We start from the raw sequence: 21,997 nt of genomic DNA on the forward strand, positions 1-21,997 counted from the left end.
CACAGGAAGTTATGAGCTTACTGGATTGCTGTCAGGATCAATGGGGAGGGGGGGGGGGGGATTTCTTTTTTTTGATGCACTTATCAGACATAACCAAACACTTTATTGGTAACTTACAAATCAAAAGGGTGCTTTCAGGTATGGGGGAGCATGTGACATTTTTCATGTGCTCAGGCCTAGCAGCCAACCCCCAGACCAGTGTGCTGTCATGACTGTGGGTACTTTGGTGCAAACTGTGGCAGGGGTGGATAGTCACCTTGCCCTAAACGTGCAAGGTGTCAGTCACTTTAGAATTTTTTTTTACTCTTGTGTACAGTAGACAGCACAGCTGAGCAGCAACTACTATACTAGCTGGACCACATTCTAGCTTCACATTTACAAGTTCATGCTCAAAGCATGTTAAAAGAATACCTGGTACAATAGTATGCCTGCATTTGATGTTTTTAAACTTAAAAAGGTACAGTGCAAATAAAAAAAAAACCAAAAAACTTCTTCCACAATTTTACTGGTTGGAAAATGAAAAGCGGTTACTGATTTATTAACACAAAGGGTTGAACATCAATAATATAAAAAAAAAAAAAGTTGTTTAGATTTATTCTCATAGTGAATTCACTTGCAATGCTTGATCCTTCTGAGTCCATCAGCCATAAGTCTTCCTGCCAAAATCAAGAGACGGACATTTTTTCCCCACAAGGCTCACAAAACAGGTCTTGGCTGCTGTGTCAGGAGTAGGCTGAACCGTTTCTTGATAGTAATGCGGTGTCGTGAGTATTTGTCATCCGGAGAGAACCGTGCAGGATGTGCTGAAGAGGTCGGCTGTCCATCTGGACATACTTTCTATGGAATAGGAAGAAAAGGCAAACTTAAAAACTAGCCATGTAAACTTAACAACAAAAGTTTTGTAAGCGAGATCTGAAGGATGGGTCAGTGCAGTTTATTTTGCGGTACCTGCTACTAGGCAAATGCATCACTTTCATTTGTTTACAATACTGGACTGGTATACGCCACTCAAATTAAGCCTGAGGCTCGGTTCACATTTGTGCGATGCGGGAAGGCTGCGAATATGCAGCATGATCCCACATCGCATCCGCACATCTGGCAGTTCACACTGTCATATGCGATACGCAGGGGGTGTCAATTAAATGTTAACGACACCCCCAGTTTGATCGCATATCGCAGTGCGGTCTGCAAGTACGCACAGAATCGGATCGCACAAGTGTGAACCACTGTGCCATCCGATTCTGAGGCAGCTCAAAAAATGCCTCATTTGCGTGTTTGGTGCGGATGCGCTGCGAATTCAGCCATACAAAGTGTATGGCTGAACTCGCATCTGCACAGGAGATTGCATGTAATGAAGGAGCAGTGAGCTCCAAATTACATGCAATCAGCGCATCCGCAATAATGTGAACCGGCACTGAAGGTGTTTATAGGAACATAGATTATCAGCCCAGGGCTTTTGTTTATACTGGCACCAGGCCAACCCTTAAAGCAAACCCATGTTTTGCCCAATCAGGATAAAATAGCAGGTTTGATAGCTCAACCCCATTGCTGATATTTACCTTCCTCTCATTCGTCCCTCGCACACCTTGTTAAATACCTGGCTTTTCTGTATATGGCCGGCATGTAACCTCTCCCATGGTGCAGCATTGAGTGCTCTTGTGTGGCAATGAGCAGAGGAATTTAAGGCCTTTGTACGCTCCAACCGAGAACTTTCAAAGGACTTTGTATCAGGTTTCCATCAGGACAGAACATCAAGGTATGAGCAGGGATGGGCTATCAAATCAATCTATAACTTTGCATCTTCATCAGACAAAGTACAGGTTCACCGATCTGTCCAGAGCGGCTCACAGAGGCTGAGCTGGGTGCCGGTCCAGGCATGTGTGCAGATCCAGCCCATATGGTTGCCATTTTTCCCGAGCCTGGATAGGCTTTGTGACTTCAGCCCGCTGTCTGCTGAACACTGGTCAAAGCCGGTCCAATACAACTATATAAAAATATCTGTACCTGAAAATCTTACCTAAAACAGTAGTAAAACTGCTGAAAAAAAAAAAAAGTCCCCAATGAAGGCTCATGTCATAATGGGCCAGTATTCACGGCATACTAGCACATTATGACAAACTTACCTATAGAACAAATCCATTCAGCATTCACCGCTGACAGGGCTTCCATCTTCACCTGGTCTTCCTTCTAGGTTTGCGTGCCCTGGCCTTTTGAATGGCCAAGCCACAATGTCATCACTCCCGCGCATGCGTTACAGGAGTCACAACCATGGCACAGCACTCCCAATGGACAGCATAATTAAGTGTACGCAGATCACCAGCTGCTACACACTGGAATACCACCTTAACGGTGCACACTTGATATATTTACATTACCTACAGGTAGGCCTTATAAGCTTACCTGTAGATAAAAATCAGGCTTTACTACCAGTTCAGCTCTGGAAGGTTTTCAATCCTTAATGATCAGGCCATTTTTTGCGATACGGCACTGTGTTGCTTTAAGTGAGAATTTCGGGGTCGTGTGACGCTGTACCCATATAAACCTAATGTCCTTTTTTCCCCCACAAAAAGCTTTCTTTTGGTGGTATTTGATAAATTCTGCAGGTTTTATTTGTTGCACTATAGACAAAAGAACCATAATTTTGGAAAAATTTTTTTAATATATATACATATATACACACACATACATATATACACATACATATATACACACACATACACATATATACATACATATATACACACATACTTTCTGCTATAAAACATACCCAATTAAAAAAAAAAAAAAAAAAAATCAAATGTTTGCATTAACCACTTCTGGACCAGAAGGTTTTCCCCCAGGACTGCGATGGACAGATCGGACACCTACCTGACATTGACACTTTTGGAGGAACCAGTGATATTACTACAGTAAAAATATGCACTGATACTGTACTAATGACACTGGCAGGGAAGGGGTTAACACCAGGGGCTATCAAAGGGTTAAATGTGTCCCTAGGGGGTGCTTTCTATCTGTGTGGGGGGGGGGGGTGTATTTACTGAATGAACACAGACACCTGTGTTCCTAAGAGAAACACAGGATCCCTGTGTTCATTACTGACAGAACAGCGGCAGACCGCCGTTGTCTTCTCAGGGAGCAATCGCGGCCACCAGACCCGCTGATTGGCTCCCCCCTGTGGCGAACGTGCACACAGGCACCCACTTGCGACCGACGTACAGTTACGTCGTTTCGTGGGACAAACCCAACCTGCTGCAGTATATGTGCTGCTGGCGTTCGGCAAGTGGTTAATTTAGGCGAGTATGTAATCTGTTACATATTTTTGGTAAAAAAAAAAAAAAAAAAAGTCAAGTGTATATTGATTGGTTTGTGCAATAAGTTATAGCATCTACAGGTACACTATGGAATAGATTTATGGACTTTACATTTATTTTTTATTGCTTTTACTAGTAATGGCGGTGATCAGCGATTTTTAGCGGGATTGACACCAAGTGACACTTTTTGGGGACCAGTGACACCAACACAGTAATCAGTGTTAAAAAAAAAAGTGCACCGGTACTGTAATAAATGACACTGGCAGAGAAGGGTTTAACACCAGGAGTGATCAAGGGGTTAAGTGAGCTCTTAGGGAGTGGATGCACTAGAGGGAAAGAGATCTTGTGTTTCTGCTTAGCTGAAACACAAGATCCCTCTTCCTCTGTGACAGAACAGTCTGCCATGTTTACTTATCTGACATTTCTATCACAAGGGATGTTTACATTACTTGTGATAGGAATAAAAAAAATATAATTAAGGGAGTGTGTAAAAAAGAAAGCGTTTGCGCTGAGAAGAGAACTCATATGCATAGGTAAACGGTATTTGCACCACACATGTGAGGTATTGCCGCGAACCTTAGAGCAAGAGCAATAATTCTAGTGCTAGACCTCTAACTCTAAACAGGTAACCTCTAAAGGCGTTTAAAGCGTCGCCTAAGGAGATTTTTGATTACCGAGGTTTGTCACCATTCCACGAGCGTGCGCACTTTTAAAGCGTGACATGTTAAGTATCTATTTACTCAGTATAACCATCTTTCATATTTTACAAAAAATTGGGGTCATTTTTCTTCTTTTTAAATTTATGAATTACTTTAATACCAGGCACTTCACCCTCTTCCTGCCCAGGACAATTTTCATCGCTGTTGCACTTTGAATGACAGTTGTGTGGTCATGCAACGCTGTACCCAAACAATATTTTTACAATTTTTGAGAGACAGACAGTGTTATTTTGGTGGTATTTATTCACCACTTTTTTTTTTTTCAATTTTTCAGTTTTTTTTTTTTTAAAGCAAAAAAAAAAGTTGCTTTGTTTCTTGTATAAAATTTTGTAAATAAGTAAATGTTCTTCACTGATGTGCACCAATGAAGCTGCACTGATATGTGGCACTAAAAGGTTGCAATGATGGGCACTGATAGGCGACACTGGTGGGGCTGCACATGTTAGTGCAGATCCCCCCCCCGTCAGGAGAGCCCACTTATTGGCTCTCCTCTACTCATGCCCTGTCAATGTAGACAATGTGATTGGACACAGCTGATCATATGGTAAAGCGCCTACGTCATAGGCTCTTTACTTTGATCGGTGTTGGAGTAACACACTGCACCACCAATCGCAGCACTGCGTGCCTTGTTCTAAGAAGAAGGATGTCATATGATGAGGTCATAAACGAGGGATGTGGTTAAAGTATGTTTTAACCAAAAATTATTGCAAAAACGCAAATACTGTGACATAAAAATATTGCAACGATCGCCATTTTATTCCCTAGGGTCTCTGCGGGAAAAAAATAATAATTTGGGTGATCCAAGTCATTTTCTAGCAAAAAATACAGATTCAAACTTCATAGTGCCAGAAAAAGCCAGATCTTCAAGTGGTTAAGCTTTACAAAAACCTAACTATCTGCTTTAACATTTTGGATTTCCCCTCACTAGGCCAAATAGAAGTGGTTAGTCTCCCCAGAGAAGACCGCAATGAAAACCTGACAGAGGGTCAAACTCTCCCCACTCTATTAAGATTTAGAGATACACTTTAATTTGCTGGTCATGGGGTGGTGACAGGTTTTCTTTAACCACTTCCCCCAAACCGAAGTACCTGTACGTGGGCTTGAAGAAGTTGTTGTACCGAGATGATGCCTGCAGTTAGAGGGGCATCACCCCAGTACCGTTTTTTAAAGCCAGCGGTCGGCTTCCTAATAACAAGCGATGCGGTTCAGCAGTTATCACAGCAAGTGGGAGAGGACATTTTTCCCTTACGTGGCTCTGCCCGGGTCTTTCGTCCCATGGGGAGACACGTGCAACAAGCGAGCGCACCCACCGGCTGGTTGGAGTCCCGAATGAAGCCGGATTTGATCGGGTCTCTGATCATACAACCCGGAAGCAACGTCACAGCATCACTTCCGGCTTACTTGGCTGCCAGCGGCGCCGATTTAAAAAAAAATTGTCAGTGTTCAAAAATGATGCTGATTTCGTCGTTTTGAAGTGCAGTGGAGGGACTTGGGGTCCCCCCTCCATAAAGAGTACCCGTCACAAGGGATGTTTACATTACTTGCCACAGCAATAAAAATCACTTTTTTTTTAAAAGCGTTAAAAAAAAAAAAAGTTTGAAAGCGTCCTCGTAAGCTCGCGCACCAAAGAAAACGCATACGCAAGTCATGCCTGCAAATGAAATTGGTGTTCAAATCACACGTGAGGTATCGCTGTGATCAGAGTGAGAGCAATAATTCTAGAAAAAGACCTTCTCTGAAACTAAACTGGTAACCGTTACATTTTTTTTTTTAAGTGTCGTCTATGGAGATTTTTTAGGTACTGTAGTGTGTCACCATTCCATGAGTGTGTGCAATTTTAAACTGTAACATGTTAGGCATCTATTTACTTGGCGTAACATCTTTCACAATATATTTAAAAAAAAAAAAAAAGGGCTAACTTTACTGTTTTTTTTTTTTTAATTCAGTGAAATGTATTTAAAAAAAAAAAAAAAATAGATAAAATTGCGTTTAAAAGGCTGCTGTGCAAATACTGCAAGACAAAAAATATTGCAACGACCGCCATTTTATTCTCCAGAGTCTTTGCTAAAAATTATATATATATATATATATATATATATATATATATATATATATATATACCCACACACATACACACACACATATATATATTATAATAATGTTTGGGGGTTCCAAGTAATTTTCTAAATAAAAAAAAATACTGATTTTAACTTGTAAACATCATGTGTAAGATATAGGCTCGGTCCAGAAGTGGTTAATCACGTACTCCCAAGAGCCAGACCTGCAATTAGTGATATCTGAGCTCTGGAAAGGACAGACAGAACAGCATGTGACCTATGAAAAGAGCGGTATACATTGTAATACACCTGGCAGAGCCCCGGATGGTCGGATTCTCACACATGAGAAGCTCCAGGCCCTCCACGCGTTGTATGACCCCTGAGGAGAAGGTATAGACCTGCAGCTGCTACTCTGGGAGACACTATTCCTCTCCCGCCCTGCTCACCTTCATGGTGTACACCCGCTCTCCTTGCTCGTTCAGGTAAAATTGCAGGAACATCGTAGCACCGAGTACCGTCAGCCTACTGGAACAGCGCGCGAATCCCCTATACAGCAACGTGCTTCCGCCCCGCTCAGCTCTACATCCGGTCAAGTGCGTCACTTCCGGCGCCGGTTTCTGATGGGTTATAGGGGTGGGGTTAAGGTTACACGTGACTAGTGGATGAGAATATATGTTAGTGTACTCTTGTATTATAGGTTATGGGGTACTGGGAGCTCCATTGCAAAGCGTTCACGGCTGCTCTGTCCGATATCCGTCACTTTGTATGGAGGTTTCCATAGAGCAGTTCATGGTATTAGCGGAGTAGACTGTGCTATAGTCATCCTGGGAGGTACACATTAGTTGGAGTTGAATGAGCTTTGGTAAAGATCACATGCATGGTTATCAGGCTGGAAATAACCTCACTGTAGTAAAAGGCATCCCTTCTAATGTCAGATCTTGGGAGAGAGGGACATCTGGAATAGGAGAAAGCAGGTGTAATGTTCTGGGGGGAGAATTGGTTATGGCCAGAGCTGTATAGTAACTAAGTAGAACTACTTCACTACTGTACTGAAAGGCGGTATCTGTACTTTCCTGGAGTAGAATTTTTTTCTCCTACTTCCACTTTTACTTCACTACATTTTTTCGATGATTTCAATACTTCTACTCCGATATATTTTTTTTGTGCTGCATAGTTACTCATTACAATTATAAAAATTACCACTGCCAGAACAGTAGATGGCAGGTTTCATGGAGCTCAAAACATGTGCATTATCAGCGCATCCGAAAATAAAAGCTACTGTATGTATAAATAAAAGCTGCATTTGAAATAATAAAAAACAATATGATGTTCAAACTTTTGACTTCTTTCTTTAATAACTACATAACACAGTACTTGTACTTTTACTTTCAGTACTTGAGTAGCAAAATTTAAAAAAAAACTACTTGCAATACTTAAGTACAAAAAATGTTGAATACTTTAGTACTTCTACTCAAGTCACTTTTTGATTGAGCACTTCCACTTCTACTCAAGTCACTTTTTGATCGAAACACTTGTACTTTTACTCAAGTATGGGTTTCGAGTACTTTATACAACTCTGGTTATGGCCTTAAATTATATCAATAGTTTTCAAAAATCATCCACTACATAACAACCCTGTAATTTGATTTTCAGTAAATCTTAGTCCTGGTTTACATATATGCGATGCGGGAACCCTGTGAATCCACTGCGGGTTCCCTTATCGCATTCAACTTGCAGGCAGTTCACACTGCCATATGCAAATCGCTGGAGGTGTCAATACGAAGTTAACGACACCCCCAGATCAGTTCACATATCACAGTGCGAACTCTCAGTTTGGCTATGAATCAGATCACATAGGTGTGAACACAAACGTGATCCGATTCTGGTGCAGACCCAAAAAAGGGTCCTGTGAAAGTTGTGTCCAAATGCGATGCACATTCAGCCATACAATCTGCATACCTCCCAACAGTCCCGGATTCCGCGGGACTGTCCCGCAATTTTAAGTAAGTCCCGGGGTCCCGCAGAGCTGGGCAGAAGTCCCGGAACCCAGTGCTGGAACAAGTTCCAACACTGGGTTCCACTCAGTAGTAGTATACTCAGTGGTTGTGTGTGCTCTCACACACAGCACCAAGCAAGGATTACTACCTGCAAAGCTTTCTCTTTGTCCCCCCTGCCCCCCTCCTCAGTGCAGACATTAGTTGCTAGGACCGCCGGCGTCCTGGCAACTGATGACACAATGTTCAGGGCGTCCAAGCTCCGCCCCCCGCCTTCCTCTTCCGCTCGGCTCCCGCTTTGTGCCTATCAACTCTCTGGTCCGCAGCACTGCCTCTGGTAAGAATTTATTTAGCTTCTGTCTGTCCCTGTAGCTTGAGCTTCTGTCTGGGGACTTAAGGGATTAAGGGAGCGCCGGGCACCCAGGGCATGATTTGCCCCACATTTGCTGGTGGGTGCCCTTGGTCCTGGCACCACAACTGCCTGCATTGTTTTTTTTTTTTTTCGTTCCATAGGCTTCTTTCCCTGCCTGTCAGAGCTGTAGCAGGGAGCCGAGTGAAGTGCTGTTAAACTCCTCCTCGGCTCCCTGCTACAGCCCTGAGAGTTGGAGTTCAGTGGCACTGCACTGTCACTTCTCTATTCACTGATTGCCGGTCTGATTCTCCTCTCCTTCTCTATATACAATAGCCTGAAGCCAGGCTGTATCCCTTCTCTTCTATGTTCACTGATGATCAGTGAGAGGGGATACAGCCTGGCTTCAGGTTATTGTATAGAGAGAAGAAAAGGCGATCAGTGAATAGAGAAGTGAGAGATACAGGCTCCTGGTCAGTGAATAGGGAGAAGAAGAGATTCACACTGCTGTGGTGAAAAGAGAAGAGAGGGGTGCACTGCAGGCTTCTGACCACTGTAACACCCCCATTGCATGTGTCAGAGGAGGTGGGTCTATTACTGAGTGCTGGTTACTGAGCACAGTCTAATGCTGATGCTTATTTGGATGTCCAGTCATATTTGTACACTTGTTGTAACAGGACAGTGGAGGCAAGACTAAAAAAATGGAGGTTGTTATGGGAATGGTAGGCAGGATGTTCCATTCTTTAAATAAGATAAAACCAATTTGCCTAAATAAATAAATAAATAATAACCACTCTACAGTTCAGCATAAGCTATATAAATTATAACTATAAATATTTATATATTTTTTTTTTTATAAAAAATTAGACCACACAATGTTGGTTTGGACATAAAAAGGCCGCGGCTTGTTTTATTATTAGCTTTAACATACAATAAATACTTTCAACTGTATTTACACTTACAAAATAGATTTACATCAAACAACCTAGCCAGACGGCTCAGGTTGCCAAACATCACTTATAACTTTTCACCAACATTATCCAACAGTACACACTTTACTGCAGAGAACAGAAAATCCACCCAAGTATATCAAACTTGGGCGACAGTACATAGCCAATAATAATAACTATGAGCCGCGACAAAAAAGGGGTGGGAGGGAGGGGAACGCCTTTGTTAATCCTGACAGGGTGAAGTGACCCGGAGCCCCGCGGCCGCCTCTTAAATAGCCCCCTTTGGGAACCAGTTTGAGCTGGAACAGCTGTGTGAGCCTGGGATACCTGAGCGGGAAAACAGCTCCCCTCTCAAATCTGCCCAGAGACAGCCACTAATCGGGCGGGAAAGCTGAACTCCAGCTGAAATTCCCCTGGATACTGTCCAGATAGCGGGAAAAACAAAAGACCCTGGCCTGACCTGGGTCAAAAGTTCAACATTCTGTACAACATCTATAGCTGACATGTTACTACTCCCCTGCCACCATCCCATAAAGAAAGGGGGGCTATAAAAGCACCCCTTTCTTTTTATGGGAATGGTAGGCAGGATGTTCCATTCTTTAAATAAGATAAAACCAATTTGCCTAAATAAATAAATAAATAATAACCACTCTACAGTTCAGCATAAGCTATATAAATTATAACTATAAATATTTATATATTTTTTTTTTTTTTTTTATAAAAAATTAGACCACACAATGTTGGTTTGGACATAAAAAGGCCGCGGCTTGTTTTATTATTAGCTTTAACATACAATAAATACTTTCAACTGTATTTACACTTACAAAATAGATTTACATCAAACAACCTAGCCAGACGGCTCAGGTTGCCAAACATCACTTATAACTTTTCACCAACATTATCCACCAGACAGGCGGAAACATTCCGCCTGTCCCCACCAACCCAGCACGCGGCCATTTCTATACTGGTGCCTAAATTAGAATTCAGGATGTCCAAACCAACATCTGAAAGATGGATACCATCTTTCCAATACAGCCCTACCAGCCCACCTTCCAACTCAATGTGCCTATAGGATAGGATTCCTAAACCCCCCAGCAATTTGGCCAAACCTCTATTCAAACGTTTTCTCATCCGCTCGATAGGTTTAAAACCGTGATAGCGAAAAGAAACCAAACGTGGTATTACTTCCGAAAAAATTAAACGCAACCTAGGAAAAAGGGATTGAATAAAAGCTAAATCATCCCGAATGGTGAATAGCAACTCTAAGGTCTTAAACCTCCCAATATCGTTCCCGCCTAGATGTATAACTAAAATATCCGGAGGGGGGGCCGATCTTGTAAGCCTCAATACCGTTGGAATGAGCTCAGACCACACCATACCGCGTTTACCAAACCAAAACACTTGAAACTTGTTCCTGTCCAATCCTAAGTTCTCAGAGTAGACTCTCTTCTTTGCTCGTTGATGAGCCCAGTGGATATAGGAATGGCCCAGGATCCAAACTGTAAACTTGCTCCCTGAAATTAAACAAAAGTGTTAGGGCGGATGTATGATTTGTAGCAATCCGAAGCCCATCTACCAATTCTTTTAACCGATTCCACTCCCAGCCCTAACCTAGCTGCCTCCGTCGCAGCTCCGATGCGGAAAGAGTGTGATGTGATTTTTAAATCAGATAGGTTCAAGAATTTTAAACACATACGCAAAACCGCCGAAAACTGGTGACGAGAAAGAGGAATACCCGATAAATGAACAAATAAAACGTCGCTGTTATTGGGTCTTAGCAAAATGAACTCTTTTAATAGAGACACTGGGCAAATGGAAGAATTTCTGTACTCATAAAGCGTTATATTCTTACCGACGCCCATTTGGTCCGTTTTTGAATGAGCCAGAAAAATAACAACACAGGCTGAATGAAAAGAAATGTCCTGAATTCTCAGGCCTTTAAAACCCAATTTTCTATCCGGAACTAATTCCGAGATCCTGAGCGCCGCAAAAAACATCACGACAAATGCCGCCCGAAATAATTTTGCTTCGTAACCAGAGAAACAAACCTTATCTAAGGCTGCACAAAGGTCAAATAATAAATCTAAAGAAATTGGCTTCCTGTCATCTATTTTAAAATGATGTTTTTTGTAACCTTTTAAAGCCTGCCTTATGGAGAAAAAGGAAAGGCAAGCTGGCCTGTTATGAAGCTTGTGAAAAAAGGATATCCCCGCAAGAATCTTGTGTATGTGTGACCAAGAAACTTTTTTCAGAAAGAGCGAATTCAAAAAGGACAAGAGCAGGAACTCGGAAAAATCATCAGATGGTACATTAGCACAGGGGTTCCCAAACTTTTCAGACCGCGACCCCCAATATTAGATTGCTGACGACCCGCGACCCCTCCCCCTCCCCCTCGTATGTAAGATTTGCGATTTGGTTACATACTGACAGAGCTAAAACAAAAAGGAACACAATCTCTAAGCCAGGCTATTTTATTAACAAATTACAGCCCACCAGCAGTGTCCATACATGCAGCCCACCAGCAGTGTCCATACATGCAGCCCACCAGCAGTGTCAATGAATGCAGCCCACCAGCAGTGTCCATACATGCAGCCCACCAGCAGTGTCCATACATGCAGCCCACCAGCAGTGTCAATGAATGCAGCCCACCAGCAGTGTCCATACATGCAGCCCACCAGCAGTGTCCATACATGCAGCCCACCAGCAGTGTCCATACATGCAGCCCACCAGCAGTGTCCATACATGCAGCCCACCAGCAGTGTCCATACATGCAGCCCACCAGCAGTGTCCATACATGCAGCCCACCAGCAGTGTCAATGAATGCAGCCCACCAGCAGTGTCCATACATGCAGCCCACCAGCAGTGTCAATGAATGCAGCCCACCAGCAGTGTCCATACATGCAGCCCACCAGCAGTGTCCATACATGCAGCCCACCAGCAGTGTCCATACATGCAGCCCACCAGCAGTGTCCATACATGCAGCCCACCAGCAGTGTCAATGAATGCAGCCCACCAGCAGTGTCCATACATGCAGCCCACCAGCAGTGTCCATACATGCAGCCCACCAGCAGTGTCAATGAATGCAGCCCACCAGCAGTGTCCATACATGCAGCCCACCAGCAGTGTCCATACATGCAGCCCACCAGCAGTGTCCATACATGCAGCCCACCAGCAGTGTCAATGAATGCAGCCCACCAGCAGTGTCCATACATGCAGCCCACCAGCAGTGTCAATGAATGCAGCCCACCAGCAGTGTCCATACATGCAGCCCACCAGCAGTGTCCATACATGCAGCCCACCAGCAGTGTCAATGAATGCAGCCCACCAGCAGTGTCCATACATGCAGCCCACCAGCAGTGTCAATGAATGCAGCCCACCAGCAGTGTCCATACATGCAGCCCACCAGCAGTGTCAATGAATGCAGCCCACCAGCAGTGTCCATACATGCAGCCCACCAGCAGTGTCAATGAATGCAGCCCACCAGCAGTGTCCATACATGCAGCCCACCAGCAGTGTCCATACATGCAGCCCACCAGCAGTGTCAATGAATGCAGCCCACCAGCAGTGTCCATACATGCAGCCCACCAGCAGTGTCCATACATGCAGCCCACCAGCAGTGTCCATACATGCAGCCCACCAGCAGTGTCAATGAATGCAGCCCACCAGCAGTGTCCATACATGCAGCCCACCAGCAGTGTCAATGAATGCAGCCCACCAGCAGTGTCCATACATGCAGCCCACCAGCAGTGTCCATACATGCAGCCCACCAGCAGTGTCCATACATGCAGCCCACCAAGTGTCCATATAAGCAGCCCACCAAGTGTCCATACATGCAGCCTAGCAAGCGCAATGTCCAAATATGCAGCATCGCAAGCGCCATTGGAACTAACCTCATTTTGTTTCAAAAAAGACCGGGAAGCAGCGCCGAGAGCAGAAGGGGCGGGCCGGGCCGAGAAGGAAGGACGAGCTGTCATACCGTAAGAGCAGAAGGGGGCGGGCCGAGCCGAGGAGAAGGGAGAACAAGCGAGCGCAGTCATCGGAAGTCCCGTCTCCTCTGCCGAGACGTGTGACGTCTGTCATAGGCGGGACTACCGATGACTGCGCTCGCTCGTTCTCTCTTCTCCTCGGCTCGGGCCGCCCCTTCTGCTCTAATGACAGCTAGTCCTTCCTTCTCCTCGGCCCGGCCCGCCCCTTCTGCTCTCGGCGATGCTTCCTGGCCGTTTTTTTTTTTAATATCGGCGTATAACACGCATCTCGCGACCCCCCGCTCCCCACTCCGCGACCCCCCGGGGGGTCGCGACCCCCACTTTGGGAACCACTGCATTAGCAGACTGAAGATGCTGTAGCCACAGCAACCAAGCCGATCGATATCCGGCGAGCGTTGATGGAGCTAGAGATAATTCAATATTTTCAATAACACTGTCTAGACCAGATTCCATAGGTGCCCCGGGCAGGACTGTCCAGTTAAATCTGCCGTCGGCAGCAGATGAAAGAAACGCTCCATCTGAAAACGGGACAGACAGTCCGCCAAAATGTTATCCTTACCCGGTACAAAAGATGCTTTTAACCAAATATTGAATTTTAAACACTGTGCTACCAAGTATCTCAACATTATGGTAACCGGAGGTGATTTAGAAGATAGGCAATTGATTGCGAATAATACACCCTTGTTGTCCGTTCTAACCAAAATTCTTCTGTTCCGAAAACACTGGCCCCATAATTCTAAGGCCACTATGATCGGAAACAGTTCTAGTAGAACAATGTTGCGAGTGAGACCAAGATTTCTCCATCTGGGGCACCATGGTGCAGCGCACCAATGGTTGCGCCAGATGGCGGCGAAACCCCTGGATCCTGCCGAGTCCGTGAAGAGCAAAAATTCCTTTTCCACAACAAAAGGTTCTTGCCAAACTGTGGCTCCATTAAAAAACAATAAAAATTGTATCCACACTAAAAAGTCCTCCTTCATCTCACTCGAAATTCTCACATGAGATGAAGGAGACTTCAAGCCGGAGATTGCAGAGTAAATACGTCTAGAGAAAATTTTTCCCACCGGTATCACCCTAGAGGCAAAGGCTAGCAGCCCCAGCAGGGACTGCAGCTCTTTTAGACAAACCTTTTTTCTTCTGATCATCAGTAATAAGGAACAGCGGAGTTTCTCAACCTTCTCTTCAGGCAGTCTAAACTCCATCCTGGCGGCGTCGATCGTGATACCTAAAAACACTAGGCAATTGCAAGGAAGAAAAGTTTTTTCAGGGGCCAAGGGGACCCCAAAATGATTGCAAACCTGTAAAAATGTGTTCAACAAAACACTACATGTGTCAGAGGAAGGAGAACCTATAAAAAGAAAGTCATCAAGATAGTGTACTATGAGGTGCGACCCTGATACCTGACTAACTACCCATTCCAGAAAAGTGGAGAAACTCTCAAAATAAAAACACGATAACGAACAACCCATTGGGAGGCACTTATCAAAATAAAATTGGTCCTGAAAGTGGAATCCCAATGAGTTGAAACTGTTGGGGTGAATGGGTAGTAGGCGAAAAGCCGATTTGATATCCGCCTTGGCCAACAGAGCCCCCTTACCTGCGAACCGGAGTCTCTCCAGGGCATCTTCAAATGTCGCGTATTGCACCGAAACCAACTCCTCACTAATATCATCATTTAGTGAGTCATTTTTAGGATATGACAGATGGTGAATTAACCTATATGAATTCGGTTCTTTTTTTGGAACTATCCCTAACGGAGAGACCCTAAAGTCCAGGAAAGGGGGCTCAGTGAAAGGACCCTCAAACCTGCCTTCCTTCAATTCCATAGCAATTTTATCGGCCACAATGTTTTGCAGGCCGGTCACCGACTTTAGGTTTTTGTGAATTATACAACCCTTGCCCTTAAATGAAGGTAAAACAAAACCAAATGTGAAACCCTCAATTAACAGGTCCGCTTTCTCCCGATCTGGGTAGCTGAGGAGCCAGGGTAGCATTTCTGGCAACCTCACCGGGGAGTTGGCCTTTTTGAACTCCTGGTTGCTGTGCATTTGCCATCCGTTTAAAACATTTAAAAACTGGATGCGGCCCGGCGCAAAACGCACACTCGTGCTTGAACTTGCAGGAGCAAGGCCACCTGCACTGTGCTTCATTAAAATTGAAGCAGAGGCCTTTTTTAAATGACTGCAGACCTGTCTGTTGGGGGTTGACGGTTGGTTTTTGGGGAAAGGACCGCTGAGGAACAAAAAGGTCCAACCACAGACCCACGTCCTTAACACCCCATTTCAAGGACGGCTGCACTGACAATTTTTGCCTGAACGCTACGTCATAGCTAAACCAGGCAAAACCTCCAAAATTCTTGTAAGCCTCTAAAATTATTTCTATGTGTTGAAATAAGCCTAAACTTCTGTTAGGAAACCTTTCACATAGTACACTGGAAAAAATCAGGAAGGCTTGCAGCCAATTGTTAAAAGACTTTGTAACAGGTCTTTTTCTTTCTCCCTCTTCTTTTTTGTTAGCAAAGAAATCCTTAGCAGATGGCAACAAGGATAACAGGTCAATATAAGCACCTTGCCAAATCTTTTCTTTTACAGATTCGGAAAGGTGAAAACCAAGAGGCGAAATTTCGCAAGTTAGAGGCTCCCTTAAACAAATTTCGGGTAAGTTTTGAATCTGCGCTAACTCAAAAGAAGAAGCAGGCTGACTTGCAGCATTTTCTCCACTAGATGGCGCTAGCCAGACGGCACTAGCATTATTGGGAACCTCCTGACTGCTTTTAAACCTGTCGGTAAAACATTTAAATTCTGACAGCAGCTGGGACATCAGGAATGTCATTGACTCAGGGGCAGAGGACTCACCCGAAGCAGGCGGAGCCGACGCTCTAGCCTGGGATGAAGGTACGTCTCCGCTGATGGCCGAAGGGGGGGCTCCCCCTGATGTACCGGTCGCCGCTCCGTCCTCCGACACCCTGCGTCCTGGGGGGTACTGCCTCCGCGATGCGTCGTCCGATGCTGTGCGGGCCTGGCGCTGACCTCTTCTTCCGTGCGGGGAGCTTCTCCGAGACGGACCGGGTTCTTCCCTTCCGGTCGGCGGCGAATAGCTCTTCCGGGGCATCCTCCTTCTCTTGGATGGACCGGCTTCCGTCCCGGAATTGACCGCCGATACACTACTGCACATGCGCGCAACCCCGGATGCCGTTCTCCCGACCTCCGCTGGACGAGATGTGTCTTCCGTTGCCGCATCTCCTACAGGAGCTCCGCTACCGCTGGCGATGGGGACCTGGCTGACGGCTGACCCAGAAGGAGCCGACGCTGGCTGCACTGAAGACAAAGGTAACTCCAAGCAGCGGCGAAGCCAGTCCTCACTGCCCGCTTCTCCAGCCTTCTCGATAAGTTGCCGAAGTAAGCTCATGCTGTCAGTCAGTCAGATAACCCGAGAGCAAGAGCGCAGGAACGCCTTTGTTAATCCTGACAGGGTGAAGTGACCCGGAGCCCCGCGGCCGCCTCTTAAATAGCCCCCTTGGGAACCAGTTTGAGCTGGAACAGCTGTGTGAGCCTGGGATACCTGAGCGGGAAAACAGCTCCCCTCTCAAATCTGCCCAGAGACAGCCACTAATCGGGCGGGAAAGCTGAACTCCAGCTGAAATTCCCCTGGATACTGTCCAGATAGCGGGAAAAACAAAAGACCCTGGCCTGACCTGGGTCAAAAGTTCAACATTCTGTACAACATCTATAGCTAACATGTTACTACTCCCCTGCCACCATCCCATAAAGAAAGGGGGGCTATAAAAGCACCCCTTTCTTTTTATTCTATCTGGATGTAAAGTAACACTTAAAAGAAGTGTACTCCCCGCGCCTGGCGTTTAAATTAAATAGATAATAATAAAAGGTGAATAATGATAAAAATATTAAAAATAATAATAACAGCAGCAGCAGCAGTAGTAAAAAAGTTGTATGAAAGAAATAGACCTATTTGGGCTATCTACAGCGCATGCTAAATTATTGTGCAAACAATATGAAAATATATAATATACGATAGATATTAAATAAATATATGATCCCAATGCTTGATTAATAAAGTGCGAATAATAAAAATTAAAACTTTTAAGCTGAGGGGGGGGGGGGGTGTAGCTGGGGAAGGGATGGAGCTAGGGGGGTGTATGGAGCTAGGGTGGGCATTTGGGGTGTATGGAGCTTGGGGGGGGGGGGTTATGGAGCTGGGGTGGGCATTTGGGGTGTATAGAGCCGGTGAGGGGGTGGATGGAGCTGGGGTGTGCATTTGGGGCGTATAGAGCTGGGGGGGTGGATGGAGCTGGGATGGGCATTTGGGGCGTATAGAGCTGGGGGGGGTGGATGGAGCTGGGATGGGCATTTGGGGTGTATAGAGCTGGGGGAGTGGATGGAGCTGGGGTGGGCATTTGGGGTGTATAGAGCTGGGGGGGTGGATGAAGCTGGGGTGGGCATTTGGGGTGTATAGAGCTGGGGGGTGGATGGTGCAGAGTCCGACCCCTGCATTCTGTACATTACACACTCCTGTCCCCTGCATTCTGTACATTACACACTCCTGTCTCCTGCATTCTGTACATTGCACACTTCTGTCTCCTGCATTTTGTACATTACACACTCCTGTCTCCTGCATTCTGTACATTGCACACTCCTGTCTCCTGCATTTTGTACATTACACACTCCTGTCTCCTGCATTCTGTACATTAAACACTCCTGTCTCCTGCATTCTGTACATTACACACTCCTGTCCCCTGCATTCTGTACATTACACACTCCTGTCTCCTGCATTCTGTACATTACATACTCCTGTCCCCTGCATTCTGTACATTACATACTCCTGTCTCCTGCATTCTGTACATTACATACTCCTGTCCCCTGCATTCTGTACATTACATACTCCTGTCTCCTGCATTCTGTACATTACACACTCCTGTCTCCTGCATTCTGTACATTACATACTCCTGTCCCCTGCATTCTGTACATTACATACTCCTGTCTCCTGCATTCTGTACATTACATACTCCTGTCCCCTGCATTCTGTACATTACATGCTCCTGTCCCCTGCATTCTGTACATTACACACTCCTGTCTCCTGCACTCTGTACATTACATACTCCTGTCCCCTGCATTCTGTACATTACACACTCCTGTCCCCTGCGTTCTGTACATTACATACTCCTGTCTCCTGCATTTAGTACATTACATACTCCTGTCTCCTGCATTTTGTACATTACACTCTCCTGCACTATATACACAATACTGTACATTATATACTTCTCACCAAAGTCTTCATTGTCTCAACAGTTGCTGGTTGCTATGCAGTCTCTGACTATTTTAATGAAGTTCTTCTTTAAGGTAGGCTGAGCAATCAAAGCATATTTTATGAGTACTAGGAAGTCTGGGTTTTGTTTACCATATCCCTTAAGCCCCTCCCACTGCTAAGCAATTGGCCACACCCACAATTTTTGTTTTTTTTCCTCTTACAGTGTCCCTCATCACATGAGACCGGCACCACAGAGCCCAGCATACCACAGAGCCCAGCACCACAGAGACGGGCACCACAGAACTGGCTGACCACGCTGTAGCCATCATTTGACTCCCATTGCCTACATGGGAGTTTGAGTGTTCCTGCATGTTCCACAATCACATCTTGCATTCTTCATAGTATACATTTTAAAATAGGACAGGAAAAGTAGAAATCCCTCATAATGGTCTTAGGGGGTATTCAAACGGTAAGGTAGTTTAGTGTGACTGTTAATGGTCACTTTAACTTGGGAGACCTGCCTTCGCTTCTTGTCCAGATGGTAGATATCAGGTTAAACTGGACATGGTTAACAAGAAAAAACTGGAATGTTACCAACATTCCCACTCTATAAAAAAGAAATTTGCCTGAATTCAGGCCTCAAGCAGTATTAAACCCAAAAACAAAAATTGATTGCAACCACCCGCGACCGCTTCCCATGGAGACATAATTGCAATCTGCCTATGTAAACAAGGCAGACCACCATTTTGTCACAGGCATCCTGTGTTCCTACTATTTAGAAACAAAGATCTCTGTGTTCATTCAGTGAGTCCATTCCCCACACAGTTAGAAAGCACTCCCTAGGAGCACACGTAATCTTTTGATCGCCCCTGGTGTTAACCCCTTCCCTGCCAGTGTCATTAGTACAGTAATAATGCATATTTTTAGGACTGATTACTGTAGTAATGTCACTGGTCCCCCCAAAGTAGCAGTCCTGCTAAAAATCACTGATCGCCGCCATTACTAGTAAAAAAAAAAAAAAATGACATAAATGTATCCATTAGTTTGTTGATGCGATAACTTTTGGGCAAACCAATCAATGTACACTTATGGGGATTTTTTTATTTATTAAAATATGACAGAATACATATTGGCCTAAATTGATGAAAACATTTGATTTAACACTAAATAAATACATTTTAGCTTGAAAAAAGAAAACATTTGATTTTTTAAATTTTTTTTATTGGGAATGTTTTATAGCAGTAAGGAAAAAAATATTGTTTTTTTTTTTTTTTTTCAAAATTGTCCATTTTTTTTGTTTATAGCGCAAAAAATAGAAACCGCAGAGGCAATCAAACGCCACCAAAAGAAAGCTCTATTTGTGGGAAAAAAAGGACATCAGTTTTATTTGGGCACAGCGTCACACGACCGCTCAATTGTCAGTTAAAGTAACGTAGTGCTGTATCGCAAAAAATGGCCTGGTCATTAAAGGGGTAAAACCTTCCGATCCTTAAGTGGTTAATGATGCCCCAAACACAGGTCACAAATGCAATGTGTTTGCCTGCACTGGCTCGCACCAGATCGCATGGTACAAAAGTATCATGCAATGCAGTTGCCGTGTGTTTCACAAAGTAGTGAGTACACTACTTTTGGTGCGGTGTGATTTCATCGCATTCAAAATGGGCTGAAATCGCACTACACAGAACTGTATGTTAATCGCACTGGAACCGCACAGTGTGAATAGGCCCTAAAGGAAAGAAAGCCTACAAAAAAGAAAAGAAAGGCAGCCACCACATCGCACTACTCCATTGAAAAAATGCAGTAAAGTTGCATAAAGTGGATATAGAAAAGAATCACCCCCTTTAAAATAATTACATGTTGTAGCTTTGCAGCCTGAAATGAAGACAGACACTGTTCTTGTTTATTCAGCTGTATTTACTCAGTGCAGCTAAAACATCCAATTGAAAGGTATAACACCAACATGTCAGAAAAAAATGAAAGACAGAATCACTGAGTTGAAAAAGGGAACACTCCTCCTCTCCTAAAAATGACTTGTAAACTCAGTCAGGTGTAGGTATTCACCTTCTCAATAGCACACAAAGCCATTTGACTTTCAACTGTGATCAGCTGTGGTCATTTTGATTAGCTGAGCATGGAAAAAGCTTTCCTGGAGCATTTCAGTCCCTCGTAGTACAGCTGAAGCAAACAATCAACTATGGGTGGTGAGGCACTGTCAAAAGATCTCTGGGATAAAGTTGTGGACAGGAACAAGTCAGGAGATGGATTCATAAAAAAAATTCAAAGGCTTTATCAGTGCCTAGAAGCACATTGAAGTCTATTATTAAGAAGTGGAAGGTATTTCGTACAACACACATCTTCCCTGGATCAGGACGTTGCTCCAAACTGGATAAAAGAGCCAGGAGGAATCTGATCAGAGAGGCTACCAAGAGCAGTTGCAGGAATTTATGACAAAGAGTGGTCATTGTGTGCATGTGACAACAATATCACAAATTCTCCACATATGTGGCTTGTATAGGAGAGAAAAGTCACTCCTCGAAAAAGGCCACCTTGAAGATTCTAAAGCCACATGGGAAAATGTGTTATGGTCAGATGAGACAAAAATTTAATTATTTGGCCTCAACATCAAACAAAATGTCTGGTGGAAATCCAATACAACTCACTATCCAAACAACACTATTCCTACAGTAAAGCATGGAGATGGTAATATTCTGTTATGGGGGTGTTTCTCTGCAGCACGGACTGGAGCACTTGTCAGGATAGAAGAAAATAGGTTTGGGCAAAATACCTTCAAATTCTTGAGGAAAATCTGCTGCCCTCTGCCAGAAAGTTGTCAATGGGAAGAAGGTTTAACTTCCAACATGACAATGACCCAAAGCACACAGCAAAAATGACCGCACAGTGGTTGAAGGAGAAAAAGGTGAATGTCCTTGCATGGCTTAGTCAGAGCCCAGACCTAAACCCCATTGAAAATCTGTGTAATGACTTAACCTTCTTAGCGGTATTCCCGAGCGTGGCTCGGGGTTAAATTTCAGAGCCAAAATCGGTAACCCCGAGCCACGCTGCCCGTTCTCTCTCATCGGGGAACTATCGCAGGTGTCAGGCGGCGATCAGAGCCGCCTGCCCTGTGCATCGGCTTCGCTGCTGCCAAGTGGGGGTGGGAGCGTGCCGCTGGCAGCACGCTTGCCCCCCCCCAGCGGCAGGCGCGTGACCGACGTAGGTCTACGTCGGCTTACGCAGGAGGGCCGCCCTACCGCAGTAAAAAGGTGGCGGGCGGTCCAGAAGAGGTTACATGGACTAACAAATAAATTACCCAGGACATGATAGTCCAAATGTATTCATAGAATACACAAGTACTGCAAATGTTTT

The 21,997-nt window shown here is 44.6% G+C and overlaps 1 protein-coding gene across 1 annotated transcript; it reads right to left on the minus strand.

Annotated features, from left to right (window-relative positions):
- Positions 1-626: 626 nt before the first annotated feature.
- NOP10 (NOP10 ribonucleoprotein) lies at positions 627-6,671 on the minus strand. Its single transcript, XM_082264650.1, has 2 exons — positions 6,534-6,671; positions 627-837 (listed from the first exon to the last, which is right to left on the minus strand). Exons 1-2 carry the CDS (start codon positions 6,585-6,587, stop codon positions 697-699), a joined length of 195 nt encoding a protein of 64 aa, XP_082120776.1. The 5' UTR covers positions 6,588-6,671; the 3' UTR covers positions 627-696.
- Positions 6,672-21,997: the final 15,326 nt, after the last annotated feature.

The sequence above is a fragment of the Pelophylax lessonae genome, assembly GCF_965119305.1.
Source record: "Pelophylax lessonae genome assembly, chromosome: 1".
In the NCBI taxonomy this organism is placed as follows: domain Eukaryota; kingdom Metazoa; phylum Chordata; class Amphibia; order Anura; family Ranidae; genus Pelophylax; species Pelophylax lessonae.